At 47.4% G+C, this 16,868-nt stretch overlaps 1 protein-coding gene across 1 annotated transcript in view; it reads right to left on the bottom strand.

Annotated features, from left to right (window-relative positions):
* Window positions 1-16,868, bottom strand: part of ttyh2 (tweety family member 2) — a gene marked incomplete at both ends in the record, with an annotated part of 84,600 nt that overhangs the window by 31,509 nt on the left and 36,223 nt on the right. The window contains one exon of the mRNA XM_083634518.1: window positions 9,127-9,238. Within this exon, the coding sequence (XP_083490644.1) occupies window positions 9,127-9,238 (112 nt within the window). The remainder of the gene's footprint in view (window positions 1-9,126; window positions 9,239-16,868) is intronic.

Below are 16,868 nucleotides of genomic sequence, written 5' to 3'. Positions count from 1 at the left end.
GCAGTTTCTCTGTCCTGTTCACCACAGTGCTGGTTCTCTGTCCTGTTCACCACAGTGCTGTTTCTCTGTCCTGTTCACCACAGTGCTGGTTCTTTGTGGCGGTTAGTTGTGCTGCATCATTCTCTTTCGGGGGCTTGGGGCTTTGTTCTTGTCAGCCAAGTCACCATCTGATGCATCTGAGATATTTTGTGGTAGGCAAGTCAACTTCCAGGATCTTTCTCTTGGTTCTCAGTCCTCCATACTCAGTGATGTGTGTGTGTGTTTTTTAGAATTGTACTTCTAGAATTTTTTTTGTTACGCCTATATGAATCGAGTGGGGAATTTCACTTGTGCTGCACCTTGGAGGTGTGGTCCATTTGAAATGTCACGCCATGCTTATCTGTTGTCCCCTTTGTGTTGTGACCTATTCTTAAATGTGTGCGAGCTTCCAGAACTGTACAATACAACATCAACTGAACTTCAAAATAAACTATCTTAGTCTACCAAAACATTTCCTGTTACCACATCTAATATTGAAACCCTGCAATATATAACATGTTGGTGTGAGTATTATTACCATCAGCAAATTAACTTGACATCCATCCACGAGACACAATCCTGTCCAGTGTGCAGTGAGTAAGTAAGTAATGGAACATGTCAAATGAATGGGTGTTTGAGTACTGTGCTGGTCAGACTACGGCTCACACAATTATGATATAAAAAAAAACCTTTTGAAGATAGTATAATCTAATGTTTTATATCCTCCACTTTCCCACTACCATGCACACTTCCATGATTATGTATTTGGTGTGTTTTATGGCTTCATGACACCACGCCCCCACCACCCACATCCCACTAGCCATTCCCCCCACCCACCCCTCGAATCCCTGACACCACCTTCCTATCCAAAGCAACAGCCCCTTTTTCCTCTGCCCCCCTTCCTTGCCCCCACCACCACCACCCATATCCCCCTACCCACTCCTCGAATCCAGACTCTCTACAGTACCATCTTCCTGTCCCAAGCTACAGCCCCTATTCCCGCTAAACTCACTAAACGTCCATGAGTGAGTGAGGGAGTGAGTGAGTGAGTGTCCATGACTTTGTCATCTTCTGACCCTCGCGGGGCCTGCTGGTCCAGCGCTGTGGGAAAAATTAGCCAAAGGTGAGATTGGGCCAAATAGAGGTTGGTCCAGGCTGCCAATCAACTGCAGAGCAGAGAGAGCAGGACAGCAGCACACGGGACAAGCTGGGAAGGGGGGGGGGGGGGGATGGCGGGCAGGAATACTGAGTATGGGAATCAGTGAACGGACCACTTTGAATAAACAGTCCAACTCGGATAACAGAATACTGGCTTTGCTGCTGCAGTGGGAGATTTTTGCATTCCACCACGGTTCCACTTGTTGTTTGTCGGACCTTTCCCAAATTGACACCTCGCTAATGAGAAAGACATTTAGGCGTTTGTTTACCTGTTTGTGCTTTATAATCATAGAGCAACTAATCACACACACACATCCCCCCCCCCCCCTCCTCCAAAAGAAAAGTGCGGCGCTCGAAGTGAGACGAACAAAACAAATACCCCAGACTCACTCAACTGTTTCCTTACATCATCACATCTAGCCAGTCGGTCAAACAGCAGCCAATATGTACGGTGCATTGTTGTGCAAGCATAAAAAAACGATTAAAAAAACACGATTTCAGACAGACAAGCCCGTCTTTATTGTCACACGGTTACACATCAACACATGCACGGAGGGCCACAAACACACATGCTGACGGTGGCCAGTGAAATTTGTCCTCTGCATTTAACCCATCCTGGCTTTGTCCTTTCCTCCGGGGGGCAGGCCAGGAGCAGTGGTCGCTTTCTCGTACAGCGCCCGGGGACCGACTTCGGATGTTGTCGTCACTGGTCGGATGACGATGACGATCTGATCTTCTGCATGTTTTTAATGGGGGGGTGGGGGTTATATACGGAGGAACCCCCCTGGGGGAGCACGGGGAGAACATGCAAACTCCACACAGACAGAAAGGCCCTTACGACGAGATACCCCACCTGGGCAATAGGCACTGAAGATATGGGGGGAACACAACCACAGCGCCCGCAGTGTCCCAGGCGAGAATCAAACTCAGGACCTTCTGACTGCGAGGCGACAGCTCTACCACTGAGCCACCGTGCCCCTCACTGTCAGCATCTCTACTGTACAGCCACTACGCCGTGCCTGCTGGGAGGGATCAGATGCTGTTTACAGGGAAGTGGTCTTCACAGAGACATCCTGCTATTTGATAATTAAAAAGGGTCATAAATGCCTGCAGTGCGTTCAGCCCTGGGTACTTGGCATTCGCGAGAGAGACGACTCATATTGTTGCTATGTTTGTCGGGGACGGCGTTTAGAGCCGAGAGGAGGAGAGGCTGGGTGGAAGTAATTAGCTGGTTTTGCATTCAATGTGTGGCCCACACCAGACTGCCTATGGCAAAACTAAGAGGGGGAGAAGAGAGAGAAAGTAGGGAACTGAGAGCCTGCTGAGATAGAGTGATCGACAGAGAGGGACAGTAACAAACGGCGAGTGTGACAGGGGACTGAAATGATAAGGAGGGACCGATATGACAGAAGTGGATGACAGTGAACAGAGTGTGAGGACAACATTAAGCAAGGCGAGTCTTAGCTGGGGATTTGAGAATGCAGAAAGACTGACTTTTGCATAATGCAGACCTGATTAAAGCAGTAGGAAGAGAACTGGGACTGAATAACTATTGTCTGCCAAAAATATCTGTCTTAACAAGCCATCCATTCTAGTGAGACGTCAAAGTTTTCTTAAAACAAGTTGAACAAAATCTGCCAATGGCGTGAGATACCGTTTCCCCTGCCTGATGCTGTTTGCCCTGTTTCAGGAACTTTCTTCAAGCAAGATCTTGAAATTAGGCAGATCCCATGTTGCCAATCAAGTGTTCTTTTCTCGATATTGTAGTGGGGTCATCTGCCTATTCTGCCTTCTTTCAAAATAAGGACAAAAAAAGAGGAAATTTCATGAAACAAGTGAAACCGCATTGTAAACAAGCAGAATTATCTCGACTCACTGTCAGAATTATTCCAATTTTTTATGAGATCAAATAAGACTAAAACATCAAAGTGACTATAGGAATACATTTCTTGTTAAGATGAATGTTTTTTTGTGATTAAGTACATGGCAATTTGCAAAGCACAGCCGTGGTGAAACACAGGCGCTGAAGCACTCTGGTGTCCTGCCTGTGGTGCTCTGTAGATTTGATCTGATCTCTCATCGCTACGGCTTCATCTCAACTCATCGGACGGCGCAGATGAAATCTGTATCTCATGCTCCTCTGTGTGAGGATCTTTTTCAGAGAGTCTAGGGAGACAGCCAATCTAGCTAATCTCTCCATCGTCTCAGCCTAATCCTTGCCATAAAACGGATCTGGAGCGATGGGGAAGATACGAGTCCCAGTCCCGGTCTTCTAGCTGCGTCTGATGTTTTGAGGGCACAGAGAGCTGATCTCCGTCGCAGATCTTTGTAAAGCATTTGCAGCGGAACCCGTTCGCTGCACCGCAATTTCACTGTGGGATATTAATTTCAACTTGCTGCAGGATAACCAACAAACAATCAAAACAAAAGAAACTACAACAAATGACAGAACTGTGACTGGGATAAACTACAAGAGGCTAGAAAAATAATGAGAAGGTGCAAACAAATATCAAATGCAGAAATCTAGATTAGAGATTGCGGATCAAAATTAATATCAGTGTGCCTCTGACTCATGTAAGGAAGGTTGTCTTTATCACGAGCCTGTATTTGTTTTGAATGGTGAAGGGAGGCAGAGGTGTACAGCCTGGTAGTCAGAGAGCCTTTTTCCATGGAACAATGAGTGTTTTTGTCAGCTTGAAACAAAGCTTGAGAAGCAGGAGTACGACTGTTTCTCTCGCTCTGACTGTCTGCTTGATGATAGAGAGAGTCCCTCCATTAAACTGTAACGCAGGAGCCGGGGTATGAAATGGAACATGGGTCCGAAGTGCCTTGGCAGCCTGGTGGTCACCCCAAGACAGAGACCGTCTTTGCAAAGAAGCAGCTGGATATAATTTTGAAAATATTTTTTTTCTGAACTCCATCCACCCCCCCCAGCCCCCCACATACCCCACGCCCCACATACCCCACCGCGGTCAGAGATTCGATGACCACAGAGCTTATAGGAAGATGTTCTCCATAAGAGACATAGAGGCGTTTATGGGTTTTGGATGAAAGATGTGTACATTAAGGAGGCATTAAATCATGACTTTTGGAAAGCCAGTGGTCCAGATGGCAAGGACCGCTGACCGAAGGCAGGAAGTGGACCGCTGACCGAAGGGAGGAAGTGGGATCGCAAATGCTAAAGAACGGTTAGCCATAAGTGCTGTGATGCTCAACCAGATGAGAGCAATTCAGCAGAGGCTTGAACTCCTCCGAATGTCCGGAGTTGACTTCTTGTGGGAGGGAGAGAGGGAGAGAGAGCGAGAGAGAGGGAGAGAGAGAGACAGAGACAGAGACAGAGAGAGAGACAGAGACAGAGACAGAGACAGAGACAGAGACAGAGAGTTCACACAGGGGCGGAGAAGAGTTGAAAGTGGTTTGGTCGGAGAGGCGACCTCTGGCCCAGCGGTTACCACTTCCACTGCAACTTTAAATGCCTGCACCCACCAAGCCATGTGAGAAGCCATGTGAAGTCAGGAAGAGACAGAGCTTCAACTGGTGGAGGAATATTCTTCATCTCCTAGACAGCAGAGGAACATCATGTGTCTCGTCTCCTGCAATCTAGCAATTGTCTCTCCTTTGAAAATGACCAGTTATCCTATTAGATGATTGATAATGGTGGGGTAGAGGAGAGATGGCGATGGCCTGGCTCTACTCTCTGTATCCTGGCTGCAGGCGGTGCGTGCAGCAGACAGTGGCTTAACAATGGGAGGAGGGCCATCCCTCTGAAATCTTTGCCTCTGGACAGAGGCCAGGGCTAGAGTGTGAACACACATGCACACAATGCACACACCCACACATGTGCGCACACACACACACACACACACACACACACACACACACACACACACACACACACACACACACACACACAGACACACACACACACACACACACACACACACACATACACACACACAAATCATCCCAAACAAAGCTTCACTTCTTTGTAAGTTTTTATCATACTGTAAGCTTCCTCAAATTCAAAGTCTTTCAAAATCTCCCCCAAGGACTTTTACAAACTTCGAATTTGTCAATTAAAACATAATATTTCTTTCATCCCTCTCATATTATAATAGCTTATTATAAGAATGGCTGGGAAGTATCATGTTTGTGATTATGTCACTGGCAGGCTCCCAACCAGTGTCACTTTGAGCTGTGGCCAAATGTTCAGTGTCTGACCCAGACAGCAACTCAGTCCACTGTGTGACTGCTGGCTGCCAGAACCTCCCTCAGCACCCATCCCCAAACAATAGAGTTATTATTAGTCAGCCTAATCACTTGAAACAGGAAATCAAATCCCATTACATCATAGATAAAGCATTCCAGTTGGACAGTTTCCCCATTTACCACCATTGTTAATGGTTTCCTGCACCTCTCTTTGAAACAAATGACCCCAAATTGGACCCCTCTCAATGTGCAACTGATTCTTCATTCACATTCTCTCTGAGGTGTGTATGTGTGTGTGTGTGTGTGTGTGTGTGTGTGTGTGTGTGTGTGTGTGTGTGTTTCCGTGTGTGTGTGTGTGTTCGTAAACACATCATAAGCATATGGTCCAGACCGTAACTAATCAAGATCTCAACAGAAGCTGAGAAAAAGCCTCCACTGATAATGCAAGTCTAACTTGCTTCCTCTCCGCTCTTACAAACGGAGTCTTTAGATGCTAACTCTTCATCTCGACTCTTTAGATGCTAACATCTCGACTCTTTGCACGGGGCTCAAAAGCATCTGTGTGGGCCAAAGGGCAAAGAGGCCATTGTTGTCAATGAGGAGTCGTTCAATACCAGTTTCAATACTGAATCTACCAATCAGGCGGGCCAGCATTGGTCCTTGTTCTTGCCCATCAAAGGGCTTTGTCTCCTGGGCTCATGGTTGATTATGTGGGGGGAGACTGGGAACTGTCCACGGCACACTGGGCTCTTTGTCCGGCTTAAGGACTGGGCTCCTTAACAGTCTATAGCAGCGTGCTATCGACTCATGCGCGCACGCACGCGCACGCACGCACGGAAACACACACACACACACACACACACACACACACACACACACACACACACACACACACACACACACACACATACACACACACACACACACACACACACACACACACACACACACACACACACACACACACACACACACAGACAATGTCAGGCCATATACTGTCCTGAATATCATCATGTCATATCTGTAATATGTCTGCATGAGTGCACCTGACAAGCTTTCAGACAAGCTATATGTTAAGGACTTCCCTTGCCTCTCACTAATGCGACTGAGAAATGAATACACTTCTCCTATAGCAGAACTGTTATTATATGACTCTTGCTAACTAAATCATGCTAACTACATCATGCTAACTACATCATGCGCCGCGGCCCGCTTGGACTGTCAATTCCTATTTAACACTCCTCCTATTCATGTATATATTGTATATATTGGACTGCACTTGCAATTTTGTCTTTAGACATCGTCTTTTAATACCTTCTGAATATTATATTATTATTATATAATATATTATTATATAATATATTATTATATTGATATGACCGCTACACTGCGTACTTAGACTAAGACAACGTCCTCGTATGTAATAATTTACATATTGTGGCAATAAAAGTGATTCTGATTCTAAGTGCTGTACAAGATTCATGGGAGGCCACCACTACACGTCAATTCATAAATAACCTAGCAAGAGTTGTATATATGCGCCTGCATGTGATATATGCTTAACATGTGGTTATATAAGAGGCCTGGAGTCAATCAGAATGGTTAACACATTCATGTTTGTCACATGAGAACTCATCCTAATTGACAATCAGCAGCAGCTCTAATCTTCCCACATCAGTGCTCACAGAGCTCAGACATGTTTTCAGTGTCAATCATGTATGAAGTACATCAGCTGAAGCCATATATGCAAGGAGCCCCATCCATAAAAACTCGCTGTGAAGAACGTCTCCTCATCATTGGTGCAACCCTTGTAAGAGGTCTCCACATGGTGCTGCCTCTGCCCTCTGAGCCAAGTGTGTTAGGCTGTGTTGAGGCACCACTCTGAGTGGCTCAGATACCAACACATTCATCTCCATTAAGCAAGATGGAGACTTGATCCCTTCTCTTCGACAGCGAGTCACCCCGGGTCTCTGGCGGTGCCGACGGCGGCGCCGCGCCATGTACAGTCCCCGGCCCACTCGCCCCGCCCAGGGGAGGAGAGACCGCGAGAGGGAGGCATTTTCGACGGTGTGGTTTGCCATAATACATCTGTAGCAGGGGTCATAGTCCTACTAGTCTTTGGATGAAAATAGCCTTAAATTCCACAATATTTTAGTCACAACAATTTGAATAAAAACATCATGTGACCCACCATGCTACATACATGTACACTGTAGATATAAAATGCCAGGAACTTTACGTGCATCAGTAAACCTCCAAACACTGGGGGGGGGGGGGGGGGGAGGATACGGAGGAGAGAATTCCTAACGATATCACTATGATATTGTCGAATATTCGTCAATACAATATTTCATCAATAATTATTTCACATATCATCATGGGACAGAAAATGGACAAAATTGCAACAAGCCTTTTAGCCATAATTTCAGTTCTTTTGTGTGACAAGATGGGGCTTCTGGGTAATGTAGAGGCAAAAGCATTCGCCTACCACCGCAGAGACCCAGGTTCAATTATTGGCAGCGGTATTTCCGGCTTGGTCAGACATTCCTACCATGTCTGCAGGTGGGAAGCCGGTGGGGTATGAGTCCTGGTCGCTGCACTAGCACCTCCTCTGGTCGGTCGGGGTACCTGTTTGGGGGGGGTTGGGTTCTGGGGGGAAATAGCGTGATCCTCCCATACACTACGTCCTGCAGGTGAAACTCCTTAGTGTCAGGTGAAAAGAAGCAGCTTGTGACTGCACATGTATTGGAGGAAGCATAGTCAAGAACTCTCGGAGTGGAGCAGCGGGGGGAGAAGGGGGGGGGGGGGGGTAACAAGATTAACACTGATCGACTGCTTATGAACTGATGTAGACCTGGGCCAATAGTTGGACATAATTATTTGTGTTTATAAAAATCTGCTTGTCACATCAGCTAGATAGATCACTACATCAAGATGATTTAGTAGCGTGAGCTGAGTCATTGACAGAAAAGTAAACCAAATGGACTTTCTACTGCCTACTGGCCCTCATTATATCATTACAAGAGACAAACAATGGCTATAGATGATCCTTCCTGCAGTGCAGCTGGAGTAATTCACATGTACTCTGTGTGTACTGTGTACTGATGTACTGTGCTAAGGGATGCTATGTATTCTTAGCTCCCTCTGGGAATGTGGCACTTCTCTGCACAGGAGCATATTCATGAAATATTATCTATTTGACATCAAAGACACTCGTGCTGCTTAGAGGACGAGGGCATTCTAACACGGCGTGTCGTCTTTTTGCAGACAGAGGAGGGGAAATAGAAGAGGGGGAAAAAATCCCACCGTTTCAACTTCCCCGAGTCTGGTCTGAAAGGGAGAAGAATGCCCTGTCACGAGTGTGCCATGTGCCTCAGAGAGATGTGCCATGTGCCTCAGAGAGATGGATTTGGGTGTCTGTGTCATCAGTGTCTCATCAGGATAAACATAGACAAGGATCACCAACACGCAACTGAGAGGAAGACACAGGATGATTCTTCTGATTGTGTTGCGGCCTCGAGGGCTTGGAGAGGGTGGGGTGGGGAGGGTGTGTGTGTGTGTGTGTGTGTGTGAGGGAGAGAGAGAGAGAGAGAGAGAGAGAGAGTGCATGCGCGTGCGTGCATGTGTGTGTGTAGAGGACTTGAGTCCTATGTCTGCCCATTTAACAGTAGCTCACCGTGGCAGTGGTATGGTGCAGAGAGTTAATTGTGCGCATGTGTGTTGTGTGTGTGTGTTACCCACCAGACTATCCACACCTCCCAGTGTGTGGTTGGCGTTGTACAGGGAGTAGGTCAACTGGTACACCCCGTCATTGGTCTCGCTGTTGCCATAGAAACCCACACCCACGGCGGCGCTGTAAAGAGACAAGGCGGGGAGGAACAGGTTAACGTTTGATAAATGAATGAGAGAGGAGGAGGGTACAGCAGCATCACTGCTTGGAGTCAAAACGTTGCGAGTCCAAAGTGATCATAGAATTCTGTTTCCATGACCTGTTTGTTGTAAAGCGAGTGTTGGAAACGTTGAAAACTCAACCTAAAGATAAGGCTTTTCTTTCATTTCTAAAACACTGGCTTTTGGTGAAACAAGGGTGTCATCCAAATACACCCTACAAGGAGCAACGCCTACCACCAACACAACAGTTTATGAATATTTCATCTCTTCCTTTTCACATGGGCGCTTTGCCAGGACGGAGCCACCGTCAGTTACTGCGTCAGCACAGACTTTACTCCGTCAGCACTGACTTTTGCAGATGGGATACATGACAAAGGTAATGGAGCGCTTTGTGATGAGCAGAGGAATGTCAGTTTCTCTGTCCGTTCAATGGTTTACTACCATGGGACATGTAGTCAGCCAAACAACAAGAACCACAGCGAACTGGGAAGGCAGAGCATGTGGTGTGTGTGTGTGTGTGTGTGTGTGTGTGTGTGTGTGTGTGTGCGCGTGTGTGCGTGCGTGCGTGTGACGGGGGGGGGGGGGAAGGGAGAATCGCTATAAAAATTCATTTATAGACTGACTTGTTTCTCTTACATTTACAATGTGATAGTTTGGATGAAAATGGACGTTTTGGAAAAGCCTTATATAAAAGTCTTAAGCCTGGAACCAAGGCAAGCTCAGTGGCCTTGTGGTCTGAGTGTCCGCCCTGAGACTGGGAGGTCGTGAGTTCGATCCCCGGCCGAGTCATACCAAAGACTATAAAAATGGGACCCATTGCCTCCCTGCTTGGCACTCAGCATCAAAGGGTTGGAATTGGGGGGTTAAATCACCATATGATTCCCGAGCGCGGCGCACGCTGCCGCTCACCGCTCCCCCAGGGGATGGGTCAAATGCGGAGAACAAATTTCACACATTGTGTGACAATCAGTGGGACTTTACCTTTACTTTACTTACCAGCTATGAGATGAATCGTGAGTGACCATAGAACATTTGAGCTCTTCTAACGAGTCATACTCACGACTCATTTGTTTTGTAATGTGTGCATATTTGAATAATAGACATATCGCACATTCCTAGGCGATTCCTAGGTTCTCCTGCTGCCCGCCCTGCAGCTCGCCGAGCTGCCCCTGCAGCTCGCAGACGCAGCTCAGCCGCTACACGGCCTCGCCCACAGCTCGGCTGCTGCATGACCTCGCCTGGTCTATTGGCATGCCCTTTTCTCAGGAGCTGGAGTTGATGATCAATCCTGAGGTATCTCAAAACAGAGATGTCACAGACATTGTGACATCATCACTGATGATGTCATAGACATTGTGACATCATCACTGATGTCACATTTGCTCGAGTGTAACCAAAAACCACAATTGCTTGTGTGACATCACTGATGATGTCATAGAGACGATGATGTCCAATGTCTATGACATCATCAGTGATGATGTCACTATGTCTATGTCATAGACTCTATGACATGATGTCACAATGTCTATGACATAACCCTAACCCTAACCCATCAGTTACATGTGACATCACAATTGCCTGAGAGCAACCAAAAACATGACCAAAAGCGTGACCACCAAATGGTGACCTTGCTCCCTTTTATATAAAGGAGGATTTCTACACGTTTTGTCATCCAAGCAATTCATTGGCGGCTTGAATGTCCTTCTTTGCAGAGGTACGTGTGAGTGAGGCGGTGCAGCAACAGCTAAACAAACATCACAGCTGAAGAGGAACAGGGAAACACTCGCTCACGTTAGGGATTCATTTGGCAAACATGAAAAAGTGCTGTGTAGTGCATGTATGAATCGGAGGATGTGGCTCATGTGGGAATACAATTACGTTATTCTTAACTTGGAGCATCAGCAACAAAAGAAACACACACATTGAGCCACGAAACATATAGCACATCCAAACCATCACACGCTCGTATTATGCCCCCCCCCCCACTCAACATCAGACACACACACACACACACACACACACACACACACACACTCTTGAGCGGTCACTGTGAGCATTATGATGATATGATTTGAAGCAGGCTATACGATTTCTCACCACACAAATCCCACAATATGTGTATTTCTGTGGCAGCATGTGTGACTGGATAAGAACAGCCTGACAGAGATGCTGGCCAGCTTCAAAGCCTTGAGCTGATGTAAGCCGCTGAAACTCACAGGTCACACAGGTCAAAGATTCACATTCAAATTGACACGCATGCAATTGATTCACATTGACAAATTGACCCAAAAGTGCTGATCTGGGACCCATTTGAGTCCCTGGAATGGAGCAGATATGTACTGTATGGTCACGTGACCGATCGTCACAGATCAGTATTTCATCACCTTATCAATGACTCAAATTCTCCAAGGCTTTAAGAGTACAGGTGTTTCTTCTCTTCCAGTGTTTCCCCTAGGTCTGCTGCTTTTTTTCTTTTTCTTTTGCGGGGGGGGGGGGGGATGACCCAATTAAAATGCACAGATAGGTTGCTACCTTCAGCTCACTTATTTCTTTCAGATTATTTATTTATTTATTATTTAGGATGACATGCGGCAAAGGACCTCGAGTCGGATTCGAACCCGCGTCGGCCGCACGAAGGACCGAGCCTCCGTCGCACGAGTGCTATCAAGTGAGCCACGACCTTCAGCTCACTTCTCTGTCTTGTCTGCTCTTCGTGAAGCACAGAGAGGAGAGAAAGTAGCACGAACACAGCGAAACAGAGTAGAGACCCTAACACTGAGCTGAAATAAAACAGGTGCACAGAAGTCTGGGAAATAACATAAATAAGCATATTTTTATTCTTTCAGCAGGTTAGGTGTCCCATTGGAGGGGGGGGGGCGGGCAATGGTAGCGGAAACACTGTTATTCATACACCCTCCTACTACCCTACCATAAAGTATCGATATATGTTAAACCCCTATAATCTCTTAATCGGTGCACCCATCCACAGATCAGACCTATAAACCGCCAACATCCACTGTCTTTCCGTCTTAAAGCCAGGGACAGATGAAGGCCAGGGGCAGGTCAGGTCAGCACCAGAGGGAAGGTGAGGACGAGATAATTGAGCCCTGAGCCTCAATTATCTCGTCCTCAGCTTCCCTCTGGAGCTCTCTCTCCCCCTCGGCTCCTCCCAGATGTTCCGGATAAGGAGGAGAGAGGCAATAAATCCACGGTGAACGACGCCTCCTGCAAAAGTTTGAGAGTCTGGCAGCACTTTGGTAGCTCAGTCTGCCACAGTGTGGCGGTTTGTGCTTTGGTAGCTCAGTCTGCCACAGTGTGGCGGTTTGTGCTTTGGTAGCTCAGTCTGCCACAGTGTGGCGGTTTGTGCTTTGGTAGCTCAGTCTGCCACAGTGTGGCGGTCTGTGCTTTGGTAGCTCAGTCTGTCACAGTGTGTCAGTCTGTGCTTTGGTAGCTCAGTCTGCCACAGTGTGGCGGTCTGTGCTTTGGTAGCTCAGTCTGTCACAGTGTGTCAGTCTGTGCTTTGGTAGCTCAGTCTGCCACATGGTGGCGGTCTGTGCTTTGGTAGCTCAGTCTGCCACAGTGTGTCAGTCTGTGCTTTGGTAGCTCAGTCTGCCACAGTGTGTCAGTCTGTGCTTTGGTAGCTCAGTCTGCCACAGTGTGGCGGTCTGTGCTTTGGTAGCTCAGTCTGCCACAGTGTCAGTCTGTGCTTTGGTAGCTCAGTCTGCCACAGTGTGTCAGTCTGTGCTTTGGTAGCTCAGTCTGCCACAGTGTGTCAGTCTGTGCTTTGGTAGCTCAGTCTGCCACAGTGTGTCAGTCTGTGCTTTGGTAGCTCAGTCTGCCACATGGTGGCGGTCTGTGCTTTGGTAGCTCAGTCTGCCACAGTGTGGCGGTCTGTGCTTTGGTAGCTCAGTCTGTCACAGTGTGGTGGTCTATGCTTTGGTAGCTCAGTCTGCCACAGTGTGTCAGTCTGTGCTTTGGTAGCTCAGTTTGCCACATGGTGGCGGTCTGTGCTTTGGTAGCTCAGTCTGCCACAGTGTGGCGGTCTGTGGTCTGTGCTTTGGTAGCTCAGTTTGCCACAGTGGACAAACCAACGACTGGGCACGGTACCAGTTCAGCGGGCGAGTCAGCGAGGAACGCTAGAAAGGAGCAGGCGAAGCGCGCTCAATTTCTAGTTAAAATAGACTTGAGCTGCGCACAATTCGGTGTGGACTGACAGATCTGTTAACATGGTGTCCTAATGAAAACTGGCTGCGCACAAGGTCGCGAATGGTCGCGCCGCTCAGCTTACGTGCAGGAGTCGCGTGCGGTGTGTTTTCACCGTGACAGTGTTCCGGATTGTACCCCTGTTTTCTCCCCAATTGTACTTGGCCAATTCCCTGCTAGGGTGTCCCGGGCATTGCTCCACCCCCTCTGCGGATCAGGAGAGAGTTGTAGACTAGCACATGCTTCCTCCGATGCACAATTGTGCAGTCGCCAGCCGCTTCTTTTTACCTAACAGTGAGCCGTTTCACCGGCAGGACGTAGCGCGTGCGTGGGAGGATCACGCCATTCTCCAGAGTTCCCCTCCCCCCCGACCGACCAGAGCAGGCACTAGTGCAGTGACAAGGACACATAGCCTTAATCCGGCTTCCCACCCACAGACACGGCCAATTGTGCCTGTATAGACCAGGGGCCGGTTGCACCAACTGGTCTTAACTATGCCTGGTCGTAACTCCTACGTCGGTCTTAGTTAAGACCATGGACTTACGCCTGTTGCACCAACACGGCTTACTCTGGTCTTAACTACGCTGGTCATAGCAATGCGCGTTCATGTGAATTGTCGGGGAATGCCCTCTGATTGGCCCACATGTGCCTCGCGCCGTCACCCACTACTGTATGTGCGTCACTACACCCTCCCTCCTCCCACCCCCCTCCTCCTGTGGAAGCCCCGGGGGAAAATGGCGGCGGCGATTAGTGTCAGGGAGTCTGAATGAAATTGAATGTAACGTTCCCAATTCTATGTATTAAATTCTAAAAGAATTAACACCAACATTTGGGAAGGCTAAGCCACACAAGTAGTTAGTTATAATCTAACGTCGTGCTTTCAAAGACGGCGAACTGGCGTGTTACGACGATGACGGTCAAAAAGGTCTCCGCGGAGATCTCTGTTACAGGCAGGCTCTACGCCTCCTCCTGACGAGGCGTAGGAGTTACGCCTGGTCTTAGTGAAAATAAGGCTTAAGTCGTCTTGGTGCAACCGGCGTAGCTGTAGGTCGTAAAGTTACGACCAACTTAGCTTAAGACCAGTGTAAGACCAGTTGGTGCAACCGGCCCCAGAACTGCGTCGCGTCTTCAAGCGCCCAGCTCCAAGGCCGCGCCCCTTTTTAGGGGAAACCCACCATAGTAAACGACGGTACAAGAAGCCGAAACCACTTCAAACAAACTATTTAAAACGGATAGAGATATGCCGAAGAGTTGCTGTGTTGTTATAGTTTCACTAACAATAAAAAAAAACAAAAAACTGGTCTGCGATAGGGTAGGCGTGACACCGTCAATGTGGACGATGCATGTAACCTGGTGGAAACTGGATACAGCGTTCATATAAGGCAAGTACCTCGTGTCGATGTATCTTGCGCATTCTATGGCCGGCCGAGTTGAAATATATTGTCATGTCATGGTGTCTTTGGGTCATTTATAAAGGAAATTAATTCTGTTATTTTTCTATAGATGTTTTGGGTACTGCTATTTTACATTGAAGTCAACGCGAGTGGCTTGTGTTATCCCCTAAAAAGGGGCGCGGCCTTCAAGTTTTGCAAATTACCCGGATGTGCTGTTCTGGTCTATGGACGCCCGACCAAGCCAGAGGTAACACAGGGGCTCAGACCTGCGACCCTCCAGGGAATACCCGGACGCCCGTATATTGGATGTTTCTTGTTGTTGCATCCCCCCCCACACCCCAACAAACACTGCCTAGGAGAGAGAAAACATATTATATACAGTCTATAGAGAAAGCACATGACAGGAGTTGCTCTCCTTTCATCCCTGTTTGTTTAAACACATTCTCTAATGCCATCGACACAGTGAGGAACCAGGGAGGAAAATACTCTCTACTGGATCAAAGTTAGCCGGGAGAAACGTGGACGTCTTTGAACAACGCAGAGATGTTTTAGAAGAATATTAAAATAAATATAAGGGGAATGGAAGGACAGAGAGAGAGAGAGAGACACTGCCTCTCTGTTCCCTTAAGCCCAATTTATGCTTTGTCTGCCGACACTTTTGAAACGGTCGCCGACACGACAGAAATGAGGACTTGAGTTGACACTTTCAAGTGTCGGCGAGCAGTGTCTGCTACCTGGTGAAATGTCTAGTGTCGCTGACTACGTCATAGTATCGCGCAAGTCTGATTGGCTATATAGGCGGCACGCGCTTGACTTCCTTGTTTTGGTTTTCACTCGATTGAAATGAATGAACGTGTCCCCGCTATTTTCATCAGCCTGTCCTTGATGTATGACTTCGTGAAAATCACAAAGAACGAGAGAGGAGGTGAGTTGTGTGTCGTTTATATGCGGCCGCAGCCAAGTACGTTACATCTTGCCTCCGAGATGGTTTCACTGTGCGTTCCTCTTCTCTTGGCTGTCTGCTTATAGCGTTCGAGTGTCACGTGACCGTTGAACCGAGGCGAACATTCACTGAAGTATAAATGCAACACCATGAGCGACACTTTATTTTTCGTCTGCGACCGACCATGTGCTGAGCGACACTTTCTAATAAGTATAAATTAAGCTTTAGTGCTGTACTTAAAATATCTATGGTCTATTCAAAGAGAAGGACTAGCACAGATTTGACTGGACATAGCCTACCGAGCAAAAGTCCAAACTGACATGAGACATGATGACTTGAAGTCTTTGCAAAGGCCACGCTGGGGAAAAAGCTCTATGAACTATACTGTAAAACACAACTGGCTGCTTCCTGCATTTTTCACACGCTGGCGTTAGAAGAGTACAAAATAACCCAGACTCCCTTGAAGCCTGAGATAGGCTATAATAAAAACAAAGTTATATTATATTTGTCTGTCGCTAAAAAAGATGCCCAAAAAAGGGAACGAGGACTGTAATAAAAACACTGGTGGTGCTGATGTTGCTGATACTGTAGGTATTGTATAAAAAGCTGCTTGTGTGGTGAAACGTCTGGATCCAGTGGAGCTGACTGATAACGTGAGCTTCTCATTGAGGCCATTTACACCTGGCGTTAACATGCGTTTTCTGTGATCAGATTGCAATCAGATTGTGTTTTATCACTTGAAAGTACAGGTGTAAACACCCCCAAAACGCATTGAAGAAGGATTGCAATCTGATCGGCCAAACCACCTCGGGAGGTGGTCAGGGATGCATTGTGTACACATTGAACACAAGTGTAAATGCAACGTGTCCTCTCAATCTGGATACAGCAACTTTAGGATTGAGAGGACACCCATTTCTGCAATCTGATGGCAGAAAATGCATGTTAACGCCAGGTGTAAATGGCCTCTTTGTTTCTGTCTCTCTATGCGTTATCTCTCTCTCTCTCCCCCCCCCCCTCTCTCTCTATACTGTAGCTAGCAGATACATGTAAAT

Source organism: Poromitra crassiceps, assembly GCF_964638095.1.
Source record: "Poromitra crassiceps genome assembly, chromosome: 4".
In the NCBI taxonomy this organism is placed as follows: domain Eukaryota; kingdom Metazoa; phylum Chordata; class Actinopteri; order Beryciformes; family Melamphaidae; genus Poromitra; species Poromitra crassiceps.
This window is presented reverse-complemented; position numbering and strand designations above follow the sequence as displayed.